General features: G+C 44.3%; 1 protein-coding gene across 1 annotated transcript in view; it reads left to right on the top strand.

Moving 5' to 3' along the window:
* The first annotated feature begins 14,525 nt into the window (after nt 1–14,525).
* LOC146798344 (WD repeat-containing protein 20-like) overlaps nt 14,526–24,352 on the top strand; it is a 116,441-nt gene continuing 106,614 nt past the window's right edge. The window contains exon 1 of the mRNA XM_085625607.1: nt 14,526–14,947. Within this exon, the coding sequence (XP_085481733.1) occupies nt 14,552–14,947 (396 nt within the window). The 5' untranslated portion in view covers nt 14,526–14,551. The remainder of the gene's footprint in view (nt 14,948–24,352) is intronic.

Raw genomic sequence — 24,352 nt, 5'->3', positions numbered from 1 at the left:
AGATCACAAAACCTCTCATTCCTTGGTGCACCTTCCCAGGATCCAGTAACAACTCATAGCAGGGCAAGTTCAGCCTAAATAATAAAATTGTTCTACGCATGCCATGTGATAATATCCATATGGCATACGTTTTTTTTTTTTTTTACAACAACTGCTCCTCATTAAAATTTAATTTCGGGTATGCTGAGCACAAAGAAAAATGTCCCTATTCAGACCCACTTCATAAATGGATTTACTTTATCACATTTTTAGGAGAAGCTTGGGGAGACGAGCCACTTCATTCCGACTAATAACAAACATATCCAAAGATTTCGAATAATTTGAGAAGAGGACACTTCTTCCCTTCATACTGTATAAGATCTTGTGCTTTAGTGCATCATGGACAGAGCCCAGATCACTACTCGGTAAATTATTCCCCCACCTCATGGCAGCTGCCATAGCAAACACAGTGGTAGAAAGAAGTCCAAATTCGAGCCGGAGGGCGAAAGGAGCAACGGAATGATTCAAAGTACAAATCTGATGTCAAATATGCCCTTCAACCTTCTTGAAAAAGGACCAATGCCACTCCTTCATTACTTCACAGGCATAACTCAGTGAGGGCGGTATTTTAATCTTGTAAACCGAAAGAAAATGGACAAAATGCCTTTGCCCACAGCACATACACAGCCTATGAGTGGCTGAAGCTTGGGACAATGCCCTGCTTCTGCACTGACTAATATGTTCTTTACTTAGGCAATTACTAGAAAAAAGTCTACCTAAATAGGGGTAGAGCTTCACCACTTCCAACTTACCATTGCCCAAAAAACAATATAAATCTTTCCAGAATCTACACCCCTGAGACCTAAAGCCCATAACTTTCCTCTTAAAAATATGTATTTTTAGGAAATACTCGTAAGCATACTTTTCCAGCACAGCAAGACGCCACTGTAATCCTATTGGGATTAAATCTAATAAACCAACGTCGTCAGCATAGACTAGACAACCAACATTCATTAATCCCAATTTAGGTGGATCCCCTTTAATTTGTCCAACTCTGCATGGTAAATGGGCGTAAGCAGGCACCCTTGATTCGAGCAGTCATATGTCTCCACTTTGCTAGACAGACCCTGATTCCCTCCCATCAAGACCTGGCAATGAGTAGCCTTAAGAGGTGAACAGGAATCCCCAATACTAACAATTTCAATGAAGGCAGAATATACAGGCATGCCCTTACCCACAGGGTACTTTTCAGTCATCGTTTGGAGAGCCAGAGCCGTTTGCGGAAATTAGTCTACTCAATAGGAATAATGTTATTACCAAATGCCCAATCCTGGAGATAATGAAGAATACTTTTGGCAAACAATTTCCAAGTCGCGTCCAGTAGGCCAATCTGACTAAAACTTGCGAGAGAGATTTTGGGTCTATTTTTATACAAGGGTACAACACCACTGCCCTCCCATGTAGATGGAATGACCCCAGTCAGGTAACAATATTTAAACAAAGGACACAATAAAAGAGCCCATGTAGATGCTTCATATATAATTATACCTTCCTTAATCAATCTATTTGCTCTCTCAAAACAGAGGAATATTGTGATGTTTAATTCCTCTATCCTTTAAGAATGATTCCATGGCATCGGAAACTAGTTGCACACCATTGTCGGTGACAAGTTCCTCAGGATACCCCTCACAGGCAAATATTTTATTACAAAATTTGATGACTTCTTGTGTGGATGTTTTGTGCACAAAGTCATAGTAAATCTATTTTCAAAAATAATCTAGGACTACGATCACATGCTTTTTATCAAAGGATAAGGACCCCACTGGGCCAGCTAAGTCGAGTGCAAGGGTAATGGCGTAGTACCAAAGGGGTACCTTGGCACTTCCAGTACTTGTTAGATAAAATGCATTCTTGACAATTATCAACAAATGTGTCCACATTAGAAACCATGTAAGGCCACCAAAAGTAGCACATCAAAGTCTTCTTGGTAGAGGTTGCTCCCAAGTGACCTTTAGAATTTTTGAGCGAAGCTGACTGGGAACCACTATTTTGTCGCCTCTCATAAGGATATTATTTTCAACAGTGAGTAGGTCCCCCTTGCGGTTCTTGACATGTGGCCAAATCAGTTGAACAAATTGTTTTACTCTATTCAATATAACATCCTTGGAACACACAGTAACCCATTCTGTTTCAGAAATGGTACCTTCACACAGTTGTGTCACATCTACATTGGCAACGATGCTTTCATTTTCAAACAAATCAATGTCATAAGTCCCTTCCAAAAGAGCAGGCAACCTAGATAGGCAGTCAGCCCTGGAATTGGTAGCACCAGGTATGTACATGACATCAAAATTGTATTATTTGAAGTTTGGACAAAATTCTAATCAGCCTAGAAGAGGTACAATATGTTCCTTTGTCTCCAAGTCAATAAATAAGAGGCTTGTGAACTGTGCATAGAGTGAAAGTAGTTCCCCAAACATAAGTTTTAAACTTCGCGATAGCCCATGCATAAGCCAGTGCCTACCTTTCTATGGTACTATACTTCCTTTCTGCCGAGGTCAGGACTCTGGAAGCGAAAGCAGTGGTGGTTTCAGATGAGCCAATTCTCTGACAGAAGACAGCACCCATGATACATTTATGACCGTTCACATACGACTCGAGAGCGGGAACACTGTACAAAATGTTTTTTATCTCTTGGAAAACATTTTGTTCCATAGTACCCCAAGTGAAACTCTCATTCTTCCTTTGCATTCTTTTAAGTGGTTCCATAAGAGTGGCATACCCATTGACAAACCTAGCATAATAAGCGCCTAATCCTAAAAAGGATCTTAACTCATCCTTATCGGTTGGGGCAGGAACTTCTTTCAAGGCTTTAATGAGATCCTCTTTCGGCTTAATACCCTGCACAGTTATGTGATGACCTAAATACTCCACATTGTCTGTCAGAAATTTGCATTTATTCTTGGACACAGTCATTCCATAGTTGGACAATATTCTCCACACATTGTCTAAGATACAATTGTGTTCACAGATATACTTGGCAAATATGAGAATATCGTCTTGAAAAGCCAAGACCCCCTGCACATCCTTGAATAAGGAAAACATCAACTTTTAAAATACGCTTGCCGCTGATGCAAGACAGAACGCATGCATAAATATTTAAAAGCACCAAATGGTGTGATGAAAGTGCAAAGAGCTTGGGACTGTTGAAAATGGTAGCCCCGTCCAAGGTAGAAATTAATCAATTAATTTTAGGAAGGGGGTAGTAATCAATTTAAAATATTTTTGTTCTGAGCACGTAAGTCAGCACACAGACAACTTTTTCCAACTTTTTTTTTGTGATGACAACAGCACTGACCCACTCAGCAGAATGTACTTTTCTGCACACAACTGATCTATGTGTAATCTCAGATCAGCCTGATTGAAAGAGGAACATCAATGACTTTATGTTTAACCGGAATGGCACCTGGTTTCAACACAATCTCATGCTCAAAACCTTTAACGGTGCCAATAGTGTCAGAAAACACTTGAGAATGTTTTAGAAGAATTGTATCAATATCCGAGGGAACACTTTCGACAAACATAACAGGCACAGTAGTACCTGGTCTTAGGACAATGCCAAGCCTGCCGTGGTCAATCCAGCCCATGATATCCCATCCATTCACAGCTACATAAATCTTTGTGGTAATAGATTTGCCAGAAAACTTTAAAACATCCACAAAATACCCCTTAGTAATGATCTCAGATTCACCATAAGCTACAGCTTTGATATCAAGGGTTTGAGGTACCGTATCACTCCATCGCAATTGAAAGGTTTCTTCTGAATGCATTGTTACAGGTGAACCAGAGTCCACCATTATCTGTAGATTCACAATACCTATGGAAACATTACAAAATGGACCATTTTTTAGCAATATTTGCAGAATCCTGTTTGCAGGATACTGTAGACATTGTAACTTCAGACACTTTGGCTTCTAACGTTAAAAATTTGACATTGTTGACACTTTCATCACCCTCATATGTAACATGCTGATAAACTTCAGGCATGAAATTCACTCTAACTGCACTGGAGGCAGTACTCCAACATACTTTCATAAAATGACCTATTTTCCTACACTTGTTGCACCTTTTTCCCATAGCAGGACAACAAGTATTGTTACTTAAGTGATTATAAAAGCCACACCTGTACCACACATTGGGTTTGTTAACCTTATTACTTCTGATATACTTAACTGCATTGACTTCTGTATTACTTGCACAATTTGTAATAGAGGATGTAGGGGATGCAAATGTCAGAGCTTTAACTGATGAAACAGACCATTTAATGCCTTGAAGAATTTTAACAGTTTGGCCAGAGTAGGGTTAGTGGAACATAAACGTTGCTCTTGTACTTTCTTTGAATTGAAATTAAGTACAAATGGATCCCTTAAGTACTGGTCACTAGCATTTTCAAAACAAGTACTGGCTAAAATATGTAAACTAGCTACATATTGTTCAATACTTTATTTGGATAATTACTTCTTGGAATAAAATGTAAAACGTTCTAATACAACATTTGGTTCAGCAATAAATTGTTTCTCTAGTCTTGTCTCAGCTTCCACAAAGACATTCCAAGCATCACCAGCAGCTTCTCCTCCAGGAGCAGGGATTACAGGAAGGTTATCAAAGACTTTTTGCCTCTTGGTACCTAAATAACCATATAGAATGGCTTGCTTCCTTGTTGGAATGTACTCCACACCGTCAATAGCCACAAGATAGTTCCTAAATACTTTGAACCAATGTTTCCACTCTAATTTGGGATTTCCTGGACAGTCTAAAGATTTTGGAGGTTGCTGGTGTGAATGACTTCCTCCAGACATTGGTATTAAGCAAGAAAAATTAAAAATAAGCTAAATAAAATATGAGACTGGGTGACAGTATAGTCAATTGTATGCGTAAGCAAGCACACATGAACAAATAGCAACAGTAACATATGGAGGCAAGCAGTCACACAGTCATGCTTAATACATCACAGGTACGGCACGTATGGCATCCGACAGGGCACGAGCCAGGGGTACACACGAGAGGACGGTGTCCACCCACTTCTTTCACAGGGTGAACGCCGTCCACCTTGCCAGGAATTTGGGCCCCACTGAATAATATGCTGAACTCGTCCTGGTGTAATTTACAAAAACCGGGACACTTTCAGAGGTGCTTGCACATTGTCTGCTTTTCTTCTGCAGCAAGCAACAATGTGCAGGTGTGGACGAGGCTTTCTTATTTAAGACTCATGCTGGGCCCATAACAAAGGCTGAATTTGAGGGGTCATCAGGTCTCCTTTTGTTCGAATCTCTTGGCTGGGAGCATTCAGGAGCCTCACACCTGATGCAAATGAAGCGGAGGGGAAACAAAGGCTCACACCTTGTTAGCACTTCATACATACTTAAGAGAGGCAGCTTTTCCCTTTGTTCAGTCCCTGGTTAGGAGATATGCATGCACTGTAAGAATATCAGATGTGCTGGTCTTTCTCTGTATTTACACAAAGCAAATTGCATTTATATAGAGCTTACTTCCCTTGAGGAGGTGTTGAAATAATTTAAGTACCACTATTTTTTCTTGTATAGCCCTACTCATTCCAATGCGGGGTGTCAGAGTGCTTTACATCGACACGTGCATAATACATGTACAATACATTATATGTTTGTAAATGAATGTACAGGATGTGTTACATAAAACTGGGGGATTGCAAGGTGTAGAAGTCACATATCATCTTCCGTAGCTCACTGTGCTATTATCCTTGCAATGCGCTCAAAAGTACACAATAGACCTGCTAAACATATATGTGATGGCTTTAGATCTGATGTCACTTCTTGTGATGCCACTTCCTGTAAAGTCGTGGCTTGTGAGGCCACTTTCTATGATGTCAATTCCTGTGATGCCATGCGTGATGTCATGCGCCGTGATGTCGTGCGCCGTGATGTCATGCGCCGTGATATCGCGTGCCATGAATTCACTTGTATACTGCCTAACTAGGTTATTCCCCCCACTTCTTTTTATAGGACTTGTGCCCTGGCATCCGAAGAGTTAATTGATGAAATGAGGCAATGAGCAGCTGTTGAGGAATGTACACAAGATTGACAAATACACACTCATGAATGCCTGACAAACTCCGTATATCAGTGCACAGAACAGGAATTGAGGAGGCTGAAGAAAAAACGGGCAGCAAATGGAGTAAGGAAAGTAGATGAGCGATGGACATTACCACCAATCCTAGGAATCTCCCAGCCATTGGAGCAAGAAAAATGGCAGCTGATTCGCACTCGCACTGCTTCTGCGGAATAAACACCCTTCCGTGAAGACAGTGATAATGAGCAGACGGTTCCAAATCCTAAAATCATGTCACCAAAATGTTGTTGTAGGTAGGTAATGAATATTCGGGCAGCAGAAACTTGTGGTATGAACAGGGCTTTAAATGGGAAAAAGAAACTGGGGGTGCTCTAAAAGGGGCGGGGCAAACCTCTTTAAGGGGTGTGGCCTATCTAAGTAGGGGCATGGTCTAAACAAAGATATGTATGGCCGATGCTCAGACCCGGCCCACTTAAAGTCCTGTTCTTACTGATCTGTGTGCCCTCTAACTTTCCGCTAAAAAGAACTTTATGCATTAATTTGACATAAATGACTAGCACATTTTACTCTGCCACATCCTTGAATTTAAACATATCTTCACTTTAAGTGTCCTCCAGATGGTTGGTGGAAGCATGTCGCAGAAAGAAAGCACACACCAGAAATGGGTATCAATTTCATTTACACCAACCAGCAAAACTCCTCAAAATTATTATGTTTTAAGTCAAACAGTGAAATCCCCCAGGTTGAAGAAACTGATGAATACAACATCTGCACGTCTATTAGACTGACTGACCTGCCTGTTGAGCAGTGCACAGTGTGGGGCATTTCAGAGGTATTCTTACGTTTTGAAAGAGATGGCTGGTAATTACTAAAATATGTTCGGAACTATAATCTTCCACCGTCATGCAGCAGCGACCATGGCATGCAAAGGGATTTTTTTCTGATCTCATGGGCCACTCTTTCTGCCAATGATATCACAGTAAGTCATGGTAACGACTCCTATATCTAAGCAGCATTCGTTATCCTGATAAGGAGACAACTTGACTGCATGCTGTGCCAATTGTATGAATGATGAATCTGTTGTGTTTAGGTGCCTGATCGCAGTGATTTGTTCTTGGAAATCAATGGGCTTTCTTTATGTTATTTCCTTGTACCTGCTCTGTTTTTGAAAGAGTTGTCTGCAAAGAGCAAAGTGTGGATTTTGCTTTTGCCATTTCGTTCTTCTTTCCCATCTTCAACACTTCAGATTGTCCCTAGAGCTGGCTGTCTGGTGTGTAAAAAAAAAGGTAAAGTGTTGGCTGGTAACACAAAGGGTTAGCATACTACGCCGTTTTTCTAAAACCCGACAGTAGTAGTGTTTACAGAAACATAAACATAGCAGACTATCAATTGAGGGTGTTAAAAAGTGCGATAAAGAATCAAGGGACAGTGTAAAAACCGAACGGAACAAAACAGGCGTGGAAACATCGAGGAGCAAAGGAAACAAAAGAAATCCAAGGGCTAAAAGAGAATCAAAGAACAGAAAAAGACTTGGATAACAACCGATTCTAAGGGCAGAAAAATAAATGAATAGGAAATGAATCTAAGGTGACAACGACGGAAGATTAAAATAAGAGAAACGTAGAAAAAAAAGAATAGAAAGAACAAACAAAAACTGGAGAGAAAGTCGTTCAAAGGTGATAAAAAGAACTGGACAGAAAGTTAATCGAAGAAGAGGAAATAAATCAAAGGAGAAAAGAAAGTAAAATAAAAGAATCAAAAAGGTGAAAAGGAACCCAAACCTCGCTTGGTAAAAGAATGAAAAGAGGGAGAAAAATAATGAAATACGCCAGAGAAGTGGTTATGAACAAGTTATACTGCGAGAGTAGCAGAGCACAGTGTTTACAGCTTAAGGTGAAGGCAATGATTTGATTCATTACTCCTCCTTCACCCAAGAGACTTCTGTCTATTTGAGACAGCAGTAAAAACCATGAGAAAATAAGTGTGAGAATTCAAACTCTGTACAACGAGGGGTGGAAAACAACAAAGCCTTGTTAACATATATGGTCTTTTAAAGACCTGTGAAGTACTTGGGTGCGGCTGTGTGTGTGCCCGGGAACCTGTCTCAGCCCGGGCTGCCACACACGCGGGAGGGGGGCTGAAGCCCTTTCAGTCCAATGGGCATTGCGTGCCTGATCTACAGCGTGCACAAAGGTCAGTGGCCTCACGATCTAGCCTGGCAATTCCAGCTAGAGCAAAATAAGTTTGGTGCAAGAAAAAAAAAAAAGAAAACGGACAACCTCTGCGAGGCCCGAAAATAGAGCCCAATAGAGACCCGTTTCGAGGCCCCCTGAAATTAACTGCCGGTGCTCAGACTCGACCCACTTAAAGCCCTGGGTATGAAGATTTATTCCTCGGCATAAGATACACGTGTGGGGGCCATCCTCCAGTGTCCTCTGTGTCCGCAACTCCGTTGCTGAATTGCATTCCAAATAACCAATTCAGCAACGAACCCTGTGGAACACAGAACGGCGCTTGCAGGGTGCGGCATACCACAGCCGCACCCGCTGCAGGTGAGACCGGTGGGGCCAGGTGAGGAGGAATTTCGAGAGACGACTACGAGGGAAAATTAAATAAATAATTAATTAATATTCCCTCGTGGTCGTCTCTCGAAATCCCCCCCACCGGGCCCCACCGCCCTACCGCTCTTAACTACAGTGGCCACGGCTGGCATACAATTCATAACAACAAGGCACCTGTGAAGGCCGGAGTATGCAGCACGCTCTAACAGGCCGCGTGCTGCATAGCATATGACAGCATGCTTACGCACCGCTTGCAGGTTTTCAAAACCCACAAATAAAAGGCATTAATATTTACAAATGTGAGACCTATTGCATTGCAAATGCGTGTTAGCTTTAACGTGAGCGTGGAAAACGATCTTGTGCTTGGTTCTATCATCTTTTAGTTAATCCTTCTTCTACGTCACTTGAGTCATTCCATATACACGTCACATAAGGGAAATGTCTATTACAGTGTTCCCCCTCTCTACGTAGGTGTAGCGGTCTAGCTTATCCTAAAATATCCCTGTCCAGGAAGCACCACCACACAATGTATCACTCTCTGGCCAGGCGTGGCCAGAGAGCATAGATAATGGAGCCGGGGTCGCTCGTGACCTTCCGGCTCATACCACCGACCACGAGTATTGTGTCATCTCATTACTAGTAATATTACGTGCATTGGCAAAGCGCGACATCAGGCGGTGCCTACCTGCCCCATGACACTGGCGACGAGGGTGGGATACGTCATGCTCATGACTCCGAGACATTCCAGCCGCTGAAGCACTCTGCCGGTAAGAGACAAGGACGTTGCTGCCGTGGCGGAAAAAGCACCCGCTCTCAACGGAGGACTCCTGCTGAGGGCGAAGATTAAAGAGCCCAGGCTGCCCGCGTCTTCCACGCTGCCAGTAACTGATCGCAAGCGGAGATCCCAGTGCCCGCTTGCGCAGCCAGCTGAGGACGCGTTCGATGCTCCCAGGACACAGGGCGGTCGAGCACGCGTCATTGAAACCAGCACGCGCATGCGCATTAGCCCCCTGCTGCCTCCAGGCAGAGAAGAGCAATTAAAAAGACATGAGCACATTGTCAGCGCTCTAATAAATCAACGCGAGTGGCGCACAACACAGAGAGGGGCGGATTTCAAACAAGCCCTAGTTAATGCAAGCCTCAAACTGCAAAAGAGGCAATGGACACTGGAAATTCAAATAATAAATGTATATTGGGCGCAACACACAACAAAGCACTGGCTAATACAAGCTCCAGGGCAGAGAAATAGCAGAATAACAGCGGCAGCAGCGCCCCCAGTAAAGTTGGAAGTGGCACAGAGAACTGGCAGCAGCGTCCAAAATCACACAGTGACCACACAAGAACTAAACCACACTAGAAAAGACAGCAAAATAAGCACCAGCTATGGTTGATCAGGCAGCAGCAGCGCCAGCCCAACAGCCAGTCGCCCCTGCAGCTCCACCTCTTCACCTACATTCACAAGTCAGCATACTTCTCCCGTTTAGTGAATTGATCGACCCTGCAACGGCGTCACCTAGGTAGAAAGTGTGGATTGGCCGTCTCAACAACTACTTTATAGCCACCAGAGAAACAGATGGGGCAGTAAAAAGATCACTTCTGTTGCACTTTGCGGGGGACAAAATATACAAGCTGTTCGCACACTTACAGAATACAGGACCACAGACGGACTATGACGCAGCTGTCAGAGCTTTAAATGCCCATTTTGACCCTCAACTTAACCCTGATTATGAACGTTTCAAACTCCGACAGGCTCGGCAGAGGGAAGGGGAGTCAATGGACATGTTTCACGCTCGCCTCCGTGAGTTAGCCAGCACGTGTACCGAGGATGACCAGGTGAAGGAAGTACAGGCGCAACTCATCCAAGGATGTCGCAACAAGACTCTGCGGACTCTCATCCTTCAACAACCTCGTATATCTCTTGAAGACATACTGATCCTAGCTCGATCGCATGAGCTATCAGACATCCGAGCATCTGCCATGGAAGCCTCACTCAACTCAACAATCGAACAAGCAGTGACCGTCAAGACAGACGAGTAGACGCTGTTTGCGCGACGACTCGCGGAGGGCGAGGAAGGTGGCCCAATAGGAATCCACGACAACCGCGGTGCGGATACTGCGGGAAGGAGGAGCGCCCCCAAGACAACTGCCCGGCGAGAGGAAAGACCTGCACAAAATGCGGCATTCCCAACCATTTTGTGAGTGTGTGCCGGGGAGGTACTTGGTACAGAGGAACCACAGGGCGGAAACCACCATCCAAACATGTGAGGCACCTCACACTGGACGAACCTGCCACTCCAAAGACAACAATGACAACAGCACACCGTCCACACTATCTGGAAGACTCATCCTCAGAGGGCGAGGAAGAATGTCACTTTGTGTCGTTCGTAAATGATCTCAAGCGGAAACGTCGTCCACAACCGACGTGTGCTATCGAGATAGCCGGGAAACGTGTATCAGCCCTCATTGACACAGGGGCATCGGTGAATGTCATGGGATGTCAACACTACTAGACACTAAATCCAAGGCCGGCACTAACGCCATCCAAAGTCAAGATCCTCACGTACGGAAGCCAGACTCCACTTCCTCTGAACGGAAAAATGTCTGTACAGGTCAAATCAGAAGACCATGAGGTCACCACCACATTCCATATAGTTGACAGGGAAGCAGACATATTAGTTGGGAGTCACACTGCCGAAGATCTGTGCCTGGTCACGTTTGCGAACGCAGTGAAAACACTTCAAACTGAGGACATACTGGAGCTGTTCCCACAGCTATTTGAAGGCCTAGGGAGTGTAAAAAGACCACCCATAAAGCTACACATTCACACCGCTGTGAAACCTGTCGCTCTACGGCATTTACGAAAACCATTTCACCTGAGGCCATTGGTAGAACAAGAGCTGTTGAAGCTTGAGCGGCAGGGTGTTATAGAAAAAGTGACGGGCCCAACCCTGTGTGTGTCTCCCATGGTTATCGCCGAGAAGACCCGGCATCCAGGGAAAATTAGGATCTGCAGCGACATGAGAATTCCTAATCAAGCGATTAGGAGGGAGAGGCACTTGACGCCTACAGTCGACGACATACTGGCTGACCTCAATGGGTCGCAGTGGTTTTCTAAGCTGGACTTAAATGCTGGATACCACCAGCTGAAATTAGACAAAGAAAGCAGGTATATTACCACATTTTCAACGCACTTAGGTCTGCGACGATAAAAAAGGCTGAATTTCGGGATATCTTCAGCAGCTGAAATATTCCAGAACGCGGTGAAAGAACTTCTGTCGGGACTTCAAGGAGTTATTAATGTCAGTGATGACATCTTCATTCACTCAGCAACACTTGAAGATCATCATCGTCGACTCAGAGTAACCCTAAAACGTCTGGCGGAACATGGAGTGACTCTCCACAAGGAGAAATGCCAATTTTTCAAAAGGTCCATCGAATTCTTCGGTTATGTCTTCAGTCAAGACGGAGTGAAAGTAGACCCCAGGAAGTCGCAGGCGATTCAACTTGCCCCAGCTCCCACCACTGCATCGGAAGTCAACATACTGCGGGAGGTTCATTCCAAATCTTGCCACAATTGCAGAACCACTATGAAATCTGATGAAAAAAGACTCTGCCTGGCGATGGACTCAAGTGGAGGAAGAAGCGTTCCAAAAAGTAAAGTCAGCACTGCTAGCAAGCACAACCATGGAATACTTCAACACGACTCGGCCAACGGAACGGATAGTGGATGCCAGCCCACTGGGGTTAGGGGCATTACTAACTCAAGAGACTGAGCCAGGTACCTGGGTTCTGCTGGCTTTTGCTAGCAAGGCGCTGACAGCGACCGAGACTCGTTATTCTCAAATAGAACGCGGAAGCGGATTCTGATCAAGAGCGAAAGACAGAAGAATTCGTCAACATGATCTCCCAGTGGTCGTACCCACAGGCGATTTCAATTGACGAATTTTAGTCCCACATGGACTCAGACATGGTAATCAAAAGGGTGAAAGACGCAATATAGAAAGGCTCCTGGGAGGGCTTTCTCCAGGACATCCAAGGATGGAACGAGGTCGACAGGTCCCGACTGGGAAAAATATGGAGAATCCGAGATTAATTCAGCATCGCTAAGTGTGGAATACTGCTGAGGGGGTCACGCATCGTCATCCCTCAAGTCCTCCAAGAATGCATGACTGTATTAGCGCACGAGGGTCATCAAGGCACAGGAAGGATGAAATCCCGGATGAGAGAAAAGGTGTGGTTTCCGGAGCTAGAGGAAGCGGTAGACACTGTCGTAAGGAACTGCAGAGCATGCCAACTCACTGGAAACGCAGAAGCACCAGCTCCAGTGATAACTGAAGACCCTGCCCCATCACCCTGGTCATGGGTGAGCCTTGACTTCGGGAACTTCCCAGATGGTAGGGTCACAGAGGTTTTAGTCGACAGCTACACTAAATATCCGTGCGTTGCAGTCCTGCCGTCCACAGCATTTAACCATCTAGAGACGGTGTTGACGAAAATCTTTGCATTATTTGGTCTACTGCATGTGATCAAGACAGACGAGGTAATGAGTTCAAAGATTTCCTCACCCGTTTGGGGATAAAACATCACCGCATTACACCACAGTGGCCACAAGCCAATGGAGAAGTGGAGCGCTTTATGCGGACAGTGAATAAGATTCTACGCATAGCGGTCGCGGAACACACCGACCCAGAAGTCGAGTTGCAGAAATTCTTACGAGAATACCGCAGCACACCTGACTGCACAACACAGAGGTCTCCATGGTCCCTGATGCTGGCAGGGCCTTGACGGGGACTCTTCCCAGTGGCTGACAACTGGGAGCCCGAGCCATACAACCCAGCAAGCACTCAAGCCCGAAGAATAGTGAAACAACGAAAAAAACGAGTCACCGAAGGCGAGCAAAGATTCAAACACTGATGCGAGGATGTACGGTCCTAATAAAAAAATCGCAGGAGTGGAGGAAAGTTCCGCACCCCATACGAGACAGAGCTGTGGACTGTGAGGAAAGTCCAAGGGACAGCCGTGACTGCCGAGCGGAACGGAGAAGTAATAACCAGAAACATCTCATGGTTTAAGAGAGTACCGGTGGCAAGTGTCCAAGAACAAGGCCCCGAACACGCATCAGGTAACGACACCACACTTGGAGAGGCAGAGCCCATTCTCACTGATGACGTATCTCGGAGTCAAATACCATCAGCCCCTGAGGTGAAGTACAACCCTCAAGTCGTGGTCAATGGAGGAGAAACCGTCAGCCCTACCAGAGGTTCAAGTAATCACCAACATCGTTATAACCTCAGGCCTAACCCTCGATCGAACCACAGACTGGCTGAGTTTGCATGGTAGACTTGTTCTAACACAAGTTGGAAAAGAACTGATTTGGGATGGGATGTAGCGGTCTAGCTTATCCTAAAATATCCCTGTCCCGGAAGCACCACCACACAATGTATCACTCTCTGGCCAGGCGTGGCCAGAGAGCATAAATAAAGGAGCCGGGGTCACTCATGACCTTCCGGCTCATACCACTGACCACGAGTGTTGTGTCATCTCATTACTAGTAATATTACGTGCATTTACATAGCGCGACATCAGGCGGTGCCTACCTGCCCCACGACAGTAGGGACACATAACACCCCACAATGCCACTTCTTTTCCAATTACGCGCTATACAGAGAAGCATCATTCCACGGTTAAAGTTATAGGTCCCCTATCATTAGTGCTTTCGAAAACAGCCATTACCATATAGCAAATGTTTACGCTGGCAATCACGCCAGTCCTCATACTACTGCCTTATCGTTGTCGCACACAGCTGCTAAATAGGATGCATCGCTCCGTTGCTAGGCTACAGCCGCTCATTTTCCGGCGCTGTAGTTGAAGGGTCGGAGGTGAAGGGTTGTTAGTTCCGGGGTAAGATGGCGGCGGCGGAGGGGGCCGCGGGGAAGGAGTTCCCGGAGATCAAAAGCCAATTCAGGACCCGGGAGGGCTTCTATAAGCTACTGGCAGGGGGGCCGGAGGGTGCGCGGCGGGGGGCCGGGAGTGGCACCTCCTCCGGAGCACCGCCCTCCGCGCCCCCCCTCCCTCCAGGCTCTGCCACCCCTCTGCCGGGAGGAGGGTCAACCGGCGGGGGCCTGGGCTCTGGAGCTTTGCCCCCCGTCCGTCTCTCCCTGGTCCGTCTGTTGCACCCAGAATCAGCCACCGAGGAACAGCCTCCCACCCCGCCCTCTGGACCCGCCCGAGAGGAGCCCGATAGGGCCTGTTTCAACCTCGGCCGAGAGCTTTATTTCTACCAGTGCCGGGGAAGTCGCCGGGTAAGAGGAGTGGAGTTGTATATAATGTCACGTCCTAATAGTCCAATCGAACTGTCTCCAGTATGCCGAGTCAGGGAACACAGGACCATTGGCACCCAGGAGTGGCATAACGCATAGATGCAGACGAACCAGAGCACACCCTTCCAAGTGACATCAGAAGACCTACTTGGTTGTATCATATAGAACCCGATCACCAGTTTACATAGTTACTGAGATCATGCCCCTAGCACCATCAAGCAGCACGTGGTCAACATTTTGAGGTTGACCGAGATAGCTTATTTTTGATCACCCCAAACCAATATGTGTGTTAGAAATGCTTAACAACCCCGTTCACGTTGTAAAGCTAATGCACATATGCACCACTATAATATTTCGAAGTACACTTACATGGTCAAAGATATGTTATATTGACATCACCCTTAGGTAGGTCTTTATGTGGGCGGGGTCTCATCGGTGGTGGGCACCCACAGTGTTTTTTTAAAGGAGGCCTCGAAACGGGCCTCTAGCGGGCTCTGTTTTGCGCCCTGGCACAGGCGGTGCGTTTTTTCCGGACTGCAGTGACAGCAGGCACATCGATGTGCGCGTGCTCACACTGCTCACTAATGGAGAAGTTAGGGCATGACGCCAGGTGAGCGTTGTAAGGGAAGGGAAATCCTTTCAAGAGAGTCATTTTCTCTCTGGATTTCCCTTCTCTTTTTGAAACTCAGGAGCAGCAACACTGTCGTGGTGTGAGCAGGGCTTTAAGTGGAAGCTTCTTCAATATGAGATACAAGCCATAGTTGCTGCTTATTTATCTTATGCAACTATTAGCCATTGACAAAGCCAGTAGTCCTGACTTGTAGGTATGATGTTACTTTTTGTATCATATATGTGGATGCAATGACCGAAACAGCAAAATACAAGTTTGGTAGAAAACATTTCATGTTTCACATGAACGAAGACCTTATTACAGATAAAATACACAAAGACATGAAAAATCACTATATGCATTCATACATATGAACCCAAAAGCAAAACAAGCAACCACTCTCACCAACCAGGACACACTGGCACAGGCAACACACTCACACACAGACAACAATCCTAGGGAAACTTCTGTTTATTCATGTGACATACACTGATGGTAGTTCTGTGGATTGACTCAATCTCAAAATTATCCACTATTGTGTTGTCTTTAGGAGGTTTCCCACATATGCTCAACATACGTTTCGGTGGCTGTGCATTACTACAACCTTCATCAGGACCACTGTTGGTAGTTAGCTTTTCAAATGAGTGGACGTGGTTTTCTTATTATACAAAGATGGGAGTCTTCACTCTTATAGGTACATGTCTGATACTCGCAGATCGCAGGCAATAGTGGTGACACTTTCGTTGAGTGTCGATCTTTGCAAGACAGACGATTCCTTATTAATCTGAAGTGGAATTAGCTTTATGATGCGTCGGTATTGAGCTCCTCATGCTGTACAGTGGTTCTACTCCATCCAGAGGCGCAACTAGAGCTAAATTTGGGGTGGGGGGGCTACTAAAAATTTTGGGGAGGGGGGGCTGGTTCTTCCAGCAATATGCAGAGTGGAGATGCAGGGGCTCTAAAAAGGGGCGTAAACGCAAGAAAAGCCTCGTTGGCAAGTAAATGGCCTTTTAAAGACCTGTGAAGTGCGGCTGTGTGTGTTCCTGGGAAGCTGTCTCAGCCCGGGGTGGGGGGAGGGGGCTGAAGCCCTTTGAGCCCAATGGGCGTTGCACGCCTGACTCCATCTAATCTAAGGAAATATACAAGGCCAGTCTTATGAGCTTAGTTGTACCACACTGTAGAGATTTTTAAGTTTAGTTTATTCTGTGGACGGCTATCCGTGTGCCTGGCTCTTGGACCTTAAAGCATATATAGGGGGGACCTTTTATGGATACCATTGCTCCATGTATAATAAAAACCTTGCCCACGTATAGGGTGCACATCACCTCGGACTTGCCTCTTCTATCACTAATCGTATTGCCAGCAAGGGCGAGGCCACAATGTTTCTCAATTCATATTTAAACAAGCATTTACAATGCAATGGTCTCGGCATTGTTAAAGTTAGAGCTATTGGCATTGCTCATGACATTATTTTTGTTTATGTTTTTGTTTTTAAAACATTTAACCCTTTCGCTGCGGCGGGAATTCCGCCGCAGCGCTGGGGGGCAGCGCGGTGGCGCTGTGCTCATGACGGAGCCACTCCGTCATGAACCACGGTTGAGCTGTGCTCATGACGGAGTGGTTCCGTCATGACTCCGCCCAGTTGCGTTGTCCCCCCGCACAGGCGGGGAAACAGCGCCGCGTGGGCGGAGCGGCCGCCAACGGTCGCGGCATGACGGAACCACTCCGTCATGAGCACACGGCAACCGTGGCTCATGACGGAATGGCTCCGTCATGAGCAGGGGAGGGGTTAACCTCTTCTGTGCCCATGACGAGATAGTCTCGTCATGGAGCACGGTCGCGCTGTGCCCATGACGAGACTATCTCGTCATGAACCCCCCACCCACTAATGAAACGCCCGGCACAGGAGGGGGAAAGGGCGTGGCACCGAAGGGGTTAAAGAAATGGCATTATTTACAATGTCAATAGCTTAATCTCTCTCAGATGCGAGACCTATTGCATTTGCACCCACTCACAGAGCCACACACACAAAGCCACCCACACACACAGAGCCACCCACACAGAGCCACCTACACAGAGCTATTCACATAGAGCAACCCACACACAAATAGAGCCGCCCACACAGAGCCACCTACACACACAGTTACCCACACACAGACAGAGCCACCCACGCATAGAGACACCTACAAAAAAAGCCACCCACACACACACACACATAGAGCCTCCCACACACAATTCATAAGGACACAGTTCCAAATTCAGCAGCTCTGGCCATAGTGCCACATCCTCTCCCCCATTGAACACCATACTGTCCCACTGAGAGAAACTCACACTGCCTTCAACTACAACCCAATTGCTGCCGGCTATAAACACCTGGATGAGGCTCAATTTAAATGACGCAATAGACAAGAGCAATATGCGGCCTACAAAAAAAAAAGTAACATCATCCTGGAAAAAGCAAACACTCATAGGGGAATGCAAAATTTAGCAAACCATGTGAAATGCAAGCAGGAACAACATTGTTACCTTAACGCTTTTACACTCACTATTCAGAAATCAGTGAGTGCTTTTGCCTGCAAGGGGCCTTGAATGGTCCCATTTCAATGTCCATTGCTGATATCCTTACAAAATGTTAGCAGTATGGTAAAAAGACCACATCCCTGGACGCAGAGCCGCAGTACACATTTTGTTTTCCAATCCACACTTTGCAGTACCTCCAGGATTGGTGCACTAGTTGCAAGCCCCGGGAAAACAAAGACAAGAACTGCCGCTTCCGAAATATCTAAACAGATTTGAACGAAAAATTAGCAAGATGGAAAAAGCGTTGAGTGCAGTCCGACGATAACCCGTAAATAAAACCTGTATCTTGTTTCCAGGGGCCAGGCTGCTAGTCTGGGAGAGGAAACTTACAGCACACCCTTGTGCTATCTTGGCTCCTATGAAGAACTCATAAGCAAGCTCCACAAAACCTGTGTACTTTTGCCTATGCCAAAAAGCAACTTGCACCACCGCACTTTAAAAGAACTCTTTTGTACCATCTGGGGCGCCAACTTTTGACTATCTTAATCTGCTATTTTAAATAGATTCTTTTAAACTCGAATGTTTTGTATATTGTTGCAAGTGTTTTAATAACTGAAGCAACTAAAGTTTACTTTCTGAAGATAACTTGTATCAAACATCTTTTACCTTCACACGTCACAAATTGTTTTTTCCTCATAAATACATTTTTTTTTCCAACCAATCACACGCTAACTGACTTTCCCTGTCAAGGAAATTCCTTCATCCACTTTGGTTTGATTAAATCACATTCCATTCCCACCTTGACTCGATTCTCAGACTACTCCGGTTCCGTACTGTACACAATACAATGGGGGCACTTTGTAATTATCTAACTGGGACCTGCTTAACGTACTAGTATACCATTCTATAAAGTTTACCTTTTTTTGCTTCTTTCTCTCTACAGACAATCTTTCTTATGCACCTCTTACCTGTCTCTCATCACTATTTCATTACAAAGGGACGTGATGAATACATCAGATATATGATTACAACTGACCTTCCTACTACATCATATATACTCCAGTGCAAACTCCATTTATGTTTCAATGTTCTTGCCTAAAGGGAAAAAAAACCGAGGAAGCATATCCTGAACCCTTAACGTCCTCTGAACTCACATGTATAAATCAAGTTGGATGGACAGGTCATATGTCCAGCTTCAGATGTCCATGGGTAATCCACTGAGTACAGGTGTATCAGTGAGAGTGCTCTGTATAGTAATCAGCACATTAAAACTGACAATTGGTGTCCTAAAATGGGACAGGGCTCGAGGTGATCAACAAAGTGCGTTGTAGTGGGCTCCAGTCTCAAATATACCGTCCCAGATGGGGAAATGATGTGGTGTGGTCGAAAGATTTTAAAGGTAAAAGTGGTAGCGGCGGTCTCAAAATAAGGATACCTAGAGAGTGTTGGATGCTTAGAAAACAAGATTCGACTCTTAGAGGGGATAAGCTCACAAGGAGACTGGGTGCTGAAGACAGCCGCAGGAGGGGACCAGGAAGAACCCTCGTCATAGGTGGAGGCTATGCAGAGATCGGTAACTGTTCTCAAGGCACCAAGTTATTTCTACTCGCAACAAAGGCGGCAGACTGAACTCAGTATATTAGGCCAATTTCCGGGCACGTCACGCTATCGCTGAGCTAACAATTTGAGGGATGGAATGGGAGATTCATTAAAATGGGGAGGGTTTTGTATAGAAGACGGGTTTGTGGGAGAGAAGCTCTTGATTTTGCAGTACCTGGTTTGAGGTGAGTGGGTTACACGGGGTTAAGACAATTTTTTTGGGGGGGGGTGTAGGCAGAGAATAAAGCATGGGAGCTCACCGGTGGGAAGCGCGCATTGTACTTCTTCTTCTTGCTTGGCATGCCTGTCGCTTCACACACCGTACACAAGGAGCGGCCACCAGTGCCGCTACAAGAGCCTCTGCAGCACCGCCGCCCGCTGTAGCCGGTATCCACAGGAGTCCCAGCGCCTGTTTCGCTCCGTAGAAGTAGAAAAGAGACTATCATCAGAAGCAGCGGTGGCTTGACTTCAGTCAAAACGTCCCTCCTTTTGCGTCACTTTGGCGGACATCTTGAAAGGTGTATGTGGCTCTTGCCCACGCCTGGGGTGTCACAATGGATGCCATCTTGACTTTAGCGTTTGAAGATTGTTCCACTGACTCGTCTCAAGAAGGGAATTTGGTGGGTATGCGTAAGTGTCCTTATCGCAGGCTTATGGCCTGCCCTAGGATACTAGGTTGAGACATTAACGCCTATCTTGGAAAGTGTTTATAACAACAACGAAATGAAAAAAATAATGGCTGCAGTTGGTATTGTTCGTGTAACGACCATGTTTACATGAGACTCGAATACTTTGTGAACAAAAATTTTCAGTTCTACTGTGGACACGAAGCAAAGTTATGCACTCCTTTCTCTGCTTTTATACCTTAGCAGGCATGTCAACATAGCAAAATTGACAAAAGGGTACAGTGGGACAAAGACTCCAGCACCCATAGTTCGAAGAGAAACAAGCACACCACTGCCTTTCTCCGAGGTGAAGCAGAAATGCCTCGGAGAAACGCAGTGGCGTTTTCGGATTCGGGGGCGTGTTTTTCTTTTTCTATCCTCTTGCCATTGGCTGGAGGAGAGAAAAACACGCCCAGAGAAAACATCGGAAAAAACACGCCCCCGAATCCGAAAAGGACGGGGCTTGTTTTGCGAGACAAACCTCTTCTCCAATGGCTGGCCAGCATTTAAGAGGCCAGCCAATGGAGAAGAGGGGCGGGTTCAAGCCCCTCTTCTCCAAGTCATTAAATCTCGCAAGTAAGACTGCGCAAGCGCAGCCTTCGCTGGCCGAGACCTAAAAATAAATCTTACTTTTCATGAATATATTACTAAAGCAAGATGTGGTAGCACATTCTTCCATTGAAATGGCTGTACGCTTTCCTACTGACATGTAGTTTTATTGTTAAACTGTATAGTGTCTAAACAATAATGTATAGAAATTTTCAGCATATATTTTACTCTCGTATCAACAAGTAAAGTGTTCTGATTTGCGTTGACCCTATTAATATCCTTGTTTCTACCCCACTTGAGAATTATGTAAAAAGTGCTTTTCTCACTCCTTATACATTTTTGAAATATTTGTACAGTTCATTTACAAGCTATTCAAATGTGTGGTAGAAAAAACTGACATCCTACTGCCTTTTATTTCACACTCCCTGTTCTCTGACACAATTGTCTGACAGTTCACTTTGCAAAACTCTCTAACTTAGCAGTCAGATAAAGAAATATAAACACCAATGTCTAGGATGAAATAAACAGCAATTTGTAAGAAGACATAGGCTGGCTTTGGACCTTTTCTTGAACGTGCAGCAAATGTGACAAGATACGTGCAAGTTTTAAAGGCGTTGTTATTGCTCGTTCAATTTCTGAATGAACACCTATCCTTTGCCAGTTCGAATTCTCTCGCCATAAAGAACGGACCAGTGGGCCCTAAAAAATCTCGTTCTGATAAAATCTGAATTGCCAGAGCGAATGAGTGAGTAGATTTTTCAAGGCCCATAATGACTTTGAGCTTAAGGTCTAAATATTCTACTGAGGTTCTGGAAATGGAACTAGTACATTTTAGCTCCCTTTTGGTTATTCTTGAACAAGGCAACATATTATATTGTCAAAGTCTGTCTTCGCTGGAACTCTAAAATAAGAAAAGGTCATCAATATACTTAATCCAGTCATGGACATTCTTATAATTTCCAAGCAGTTAAGGACCCAAGGCATGTGTCTTTTACAAAATATCCCATCATTACATTGACATACAATGGAGCAAATGATGTCCTCTTGGTGGTACCACACAGTTGTAGAAAATACTCTCCACTAAATAGAAAGAAGCTATTTTTCAACATAATGGATCCTTAATGAGGAATCTCTTTGTATGTCCCAGATAGGATACAGATATGTCAGAATAAAAATACTACAGAACCTGTATTTGACAGAGCACAAAATCCAGAGTAACTATGCACCAATCTCCCTCTATTGATAAAGCTCAACATTTCTAATAAAATCTCCAGTGCTGTTTAATACTGTCACAGGGACGTCACATTTGGTGTAAGGAATTTGTCCATGTAGTGAGACGTTTTCTGTTAACTTACCAGAACAGCTGAAAATTGCCCTATCCTCTGGGTCATTTTAAGCAAACAATAAATGCCTGCTATTGCTGGATACTTCTTTAATTGCAATTTCCCTTCCGAAATGTCTGTAATATTCTGTTGCCATAATTCTGTATATAAGGTTCTGGGTTTTTTTTTAGGTAGATTATTTGGATCACTATGTCTCGTACAATTACCTTTGTTGTTCAGCATCTTGGACATTATCCATATCCACTTTTTTATTGATGCATGGATTACTAACCGTATGAGTGCCTTATAGTAGTGGAACTACCCTTTTTTTTTTTTTTTAATAGCACAATTTGTGCATGAACTGAAGCAAATTCACATCAACAGTAGGTGAATTTTAGTGGGTCAAAAAGCAGTTCTATAAGTAGTACATTATATTCTGTTTCTCTGAATGATCAAGTGGAAATAAAAATGATATTCAGATCCTCACCAGACTTATAGTCCGTTGCTTGCATTTGATGTTTCTCTTTGGATATGTGCGTTTCTGTTCTGGGTTTCTCACGTTGGTGTTTTCATGAAGTTTTTCATGATCTTTTCTTGTTTGTCTTTTTCTTTTATTAGTTTTGTTCTTTGATCCTTGTCAGTTAAATCCTCCAAATATCATCCTCATTTTGTCTTCAAACTGGGTATTTTTCTTTTGGGCGGTCTACTACTTCATTGTCAAAAGAGACCACTTCAGAAGAGCAGGACAGACTATGCTACAATTATATTCAAACCTTATAATGCAGCACACCCTTTGTGAAATTAAATACAAAAATCATTGGGGCCCTCAATAGCGACAAACCTATTTCTCACAATAGCTCTTTGAAATTGGCACCTCCTCGACATATTTAACTATTCAAATATTGCAGTCATGTTCAGTTATCTCTTTTAGAAATGCTATACAGTACATGATTCTCTACATACTATTGGCAGACCCGTCACCCTGAAAATGCATACAGTGTGATCCTTTAGCTGAAATAGGGAGGGGGGTACTTTGAGAATTATATGGAGTTTTCCCCTTGCCATACCCCACCCAGTTCCAACCAGGATGAGTGTGACAAAAGATCTGCAGAATGTGTCACAGCCACTGTGCCTTCCTTCAGTAAAAATGCAGCACTGCTTTCAGCATGTTCCCCAGTGGCATAATAAATACTCCTCCTGGCCAGACCCAGGCATCTCCCTAAGAACAATTCTGGCTCCTTCAAGGGAGGGCTGCCCCACAGTTTGAAGACATCTGCTATATTGTGAAGCCAGTTTTTGTTCGAAAAGTTTCTAATTTCTAGATAATCATTTCTTTTGGAAATTGTATTCTCTTTTAGTTCTTGATTTTTTTTGGGGGGGGGCAATTATTGACCTTCCATTGTATACCTTTTATTTATTGGGTATCTTCAATCTTATCATGTTTAGCAAGGTATTAGGTAAATGGAGGAATTATTCCTTAAACTCCACCTCCCATTATTTAAATACATCTGAATTCCCTTTTAGCATACCCTGAACCCAGTAGATGGTAGCTGTTACTTTGGATCCATGGAAGAAAAATATAACTAATCACAATGAATTCACTTCTGATGTGGAAGATGGAGGGTTGGAATTAATGAATTGGAGTTGAGCATAGAATATTGGATGACTCATTTTAGATATAATCGGCTGGGATCCAATCAATTACAACGCAAAGCCTAAGTAGAGATGATACACCCGGTTTTGTGCATTCACTTACAACCCTGATGAAGTCCGTTTTTAGGACGTAACACATTGTCTGGGGCGAATTCATATTTGCATCTACAAAAAGAATAGAAATAAATCAAGATTTTTTTCCCGTCAAGATTCCGTGACTCCTGTGTACTACTTGTACTACTAATGTACATTCTCATGATTACGGGTTGGATAATTTATAGATTTTGTCTATATTAATTATGATGTCTGGGTATTCTCAACAAAGGAAATGTAAAGTTTAAAAAGGATTAATAATACTATCAATGATAACACATGTTTAGATAATAGACACTCCTGGCCTGTATGTGTTAAGTATTTTTGTTTAGTAATTAGTTGGCAGTAGGATCACAAACAGTTGAGTGTCTGGGTC

The sequence above is a fragment of the Triturus cristatus genome, chromosome 9 (assembly GCF_964204655.1).
Source record: "Triturus cristatus chromosome 9, aTriCri1.1, whole genome shotgun sequence".
Classification (NCBI taxonomy): domain Eukaryota; kingdom Metazoa; phylum Chordata; class Amphibia; order Caudata; family Salamandridae; genus Triturus; species Triturus cristatus.
The sequence above is the reverse complement of the archived record's forward strand: the minus strand, read 5'-3'. Positions and strand labels throughout refer to the sequence as shown.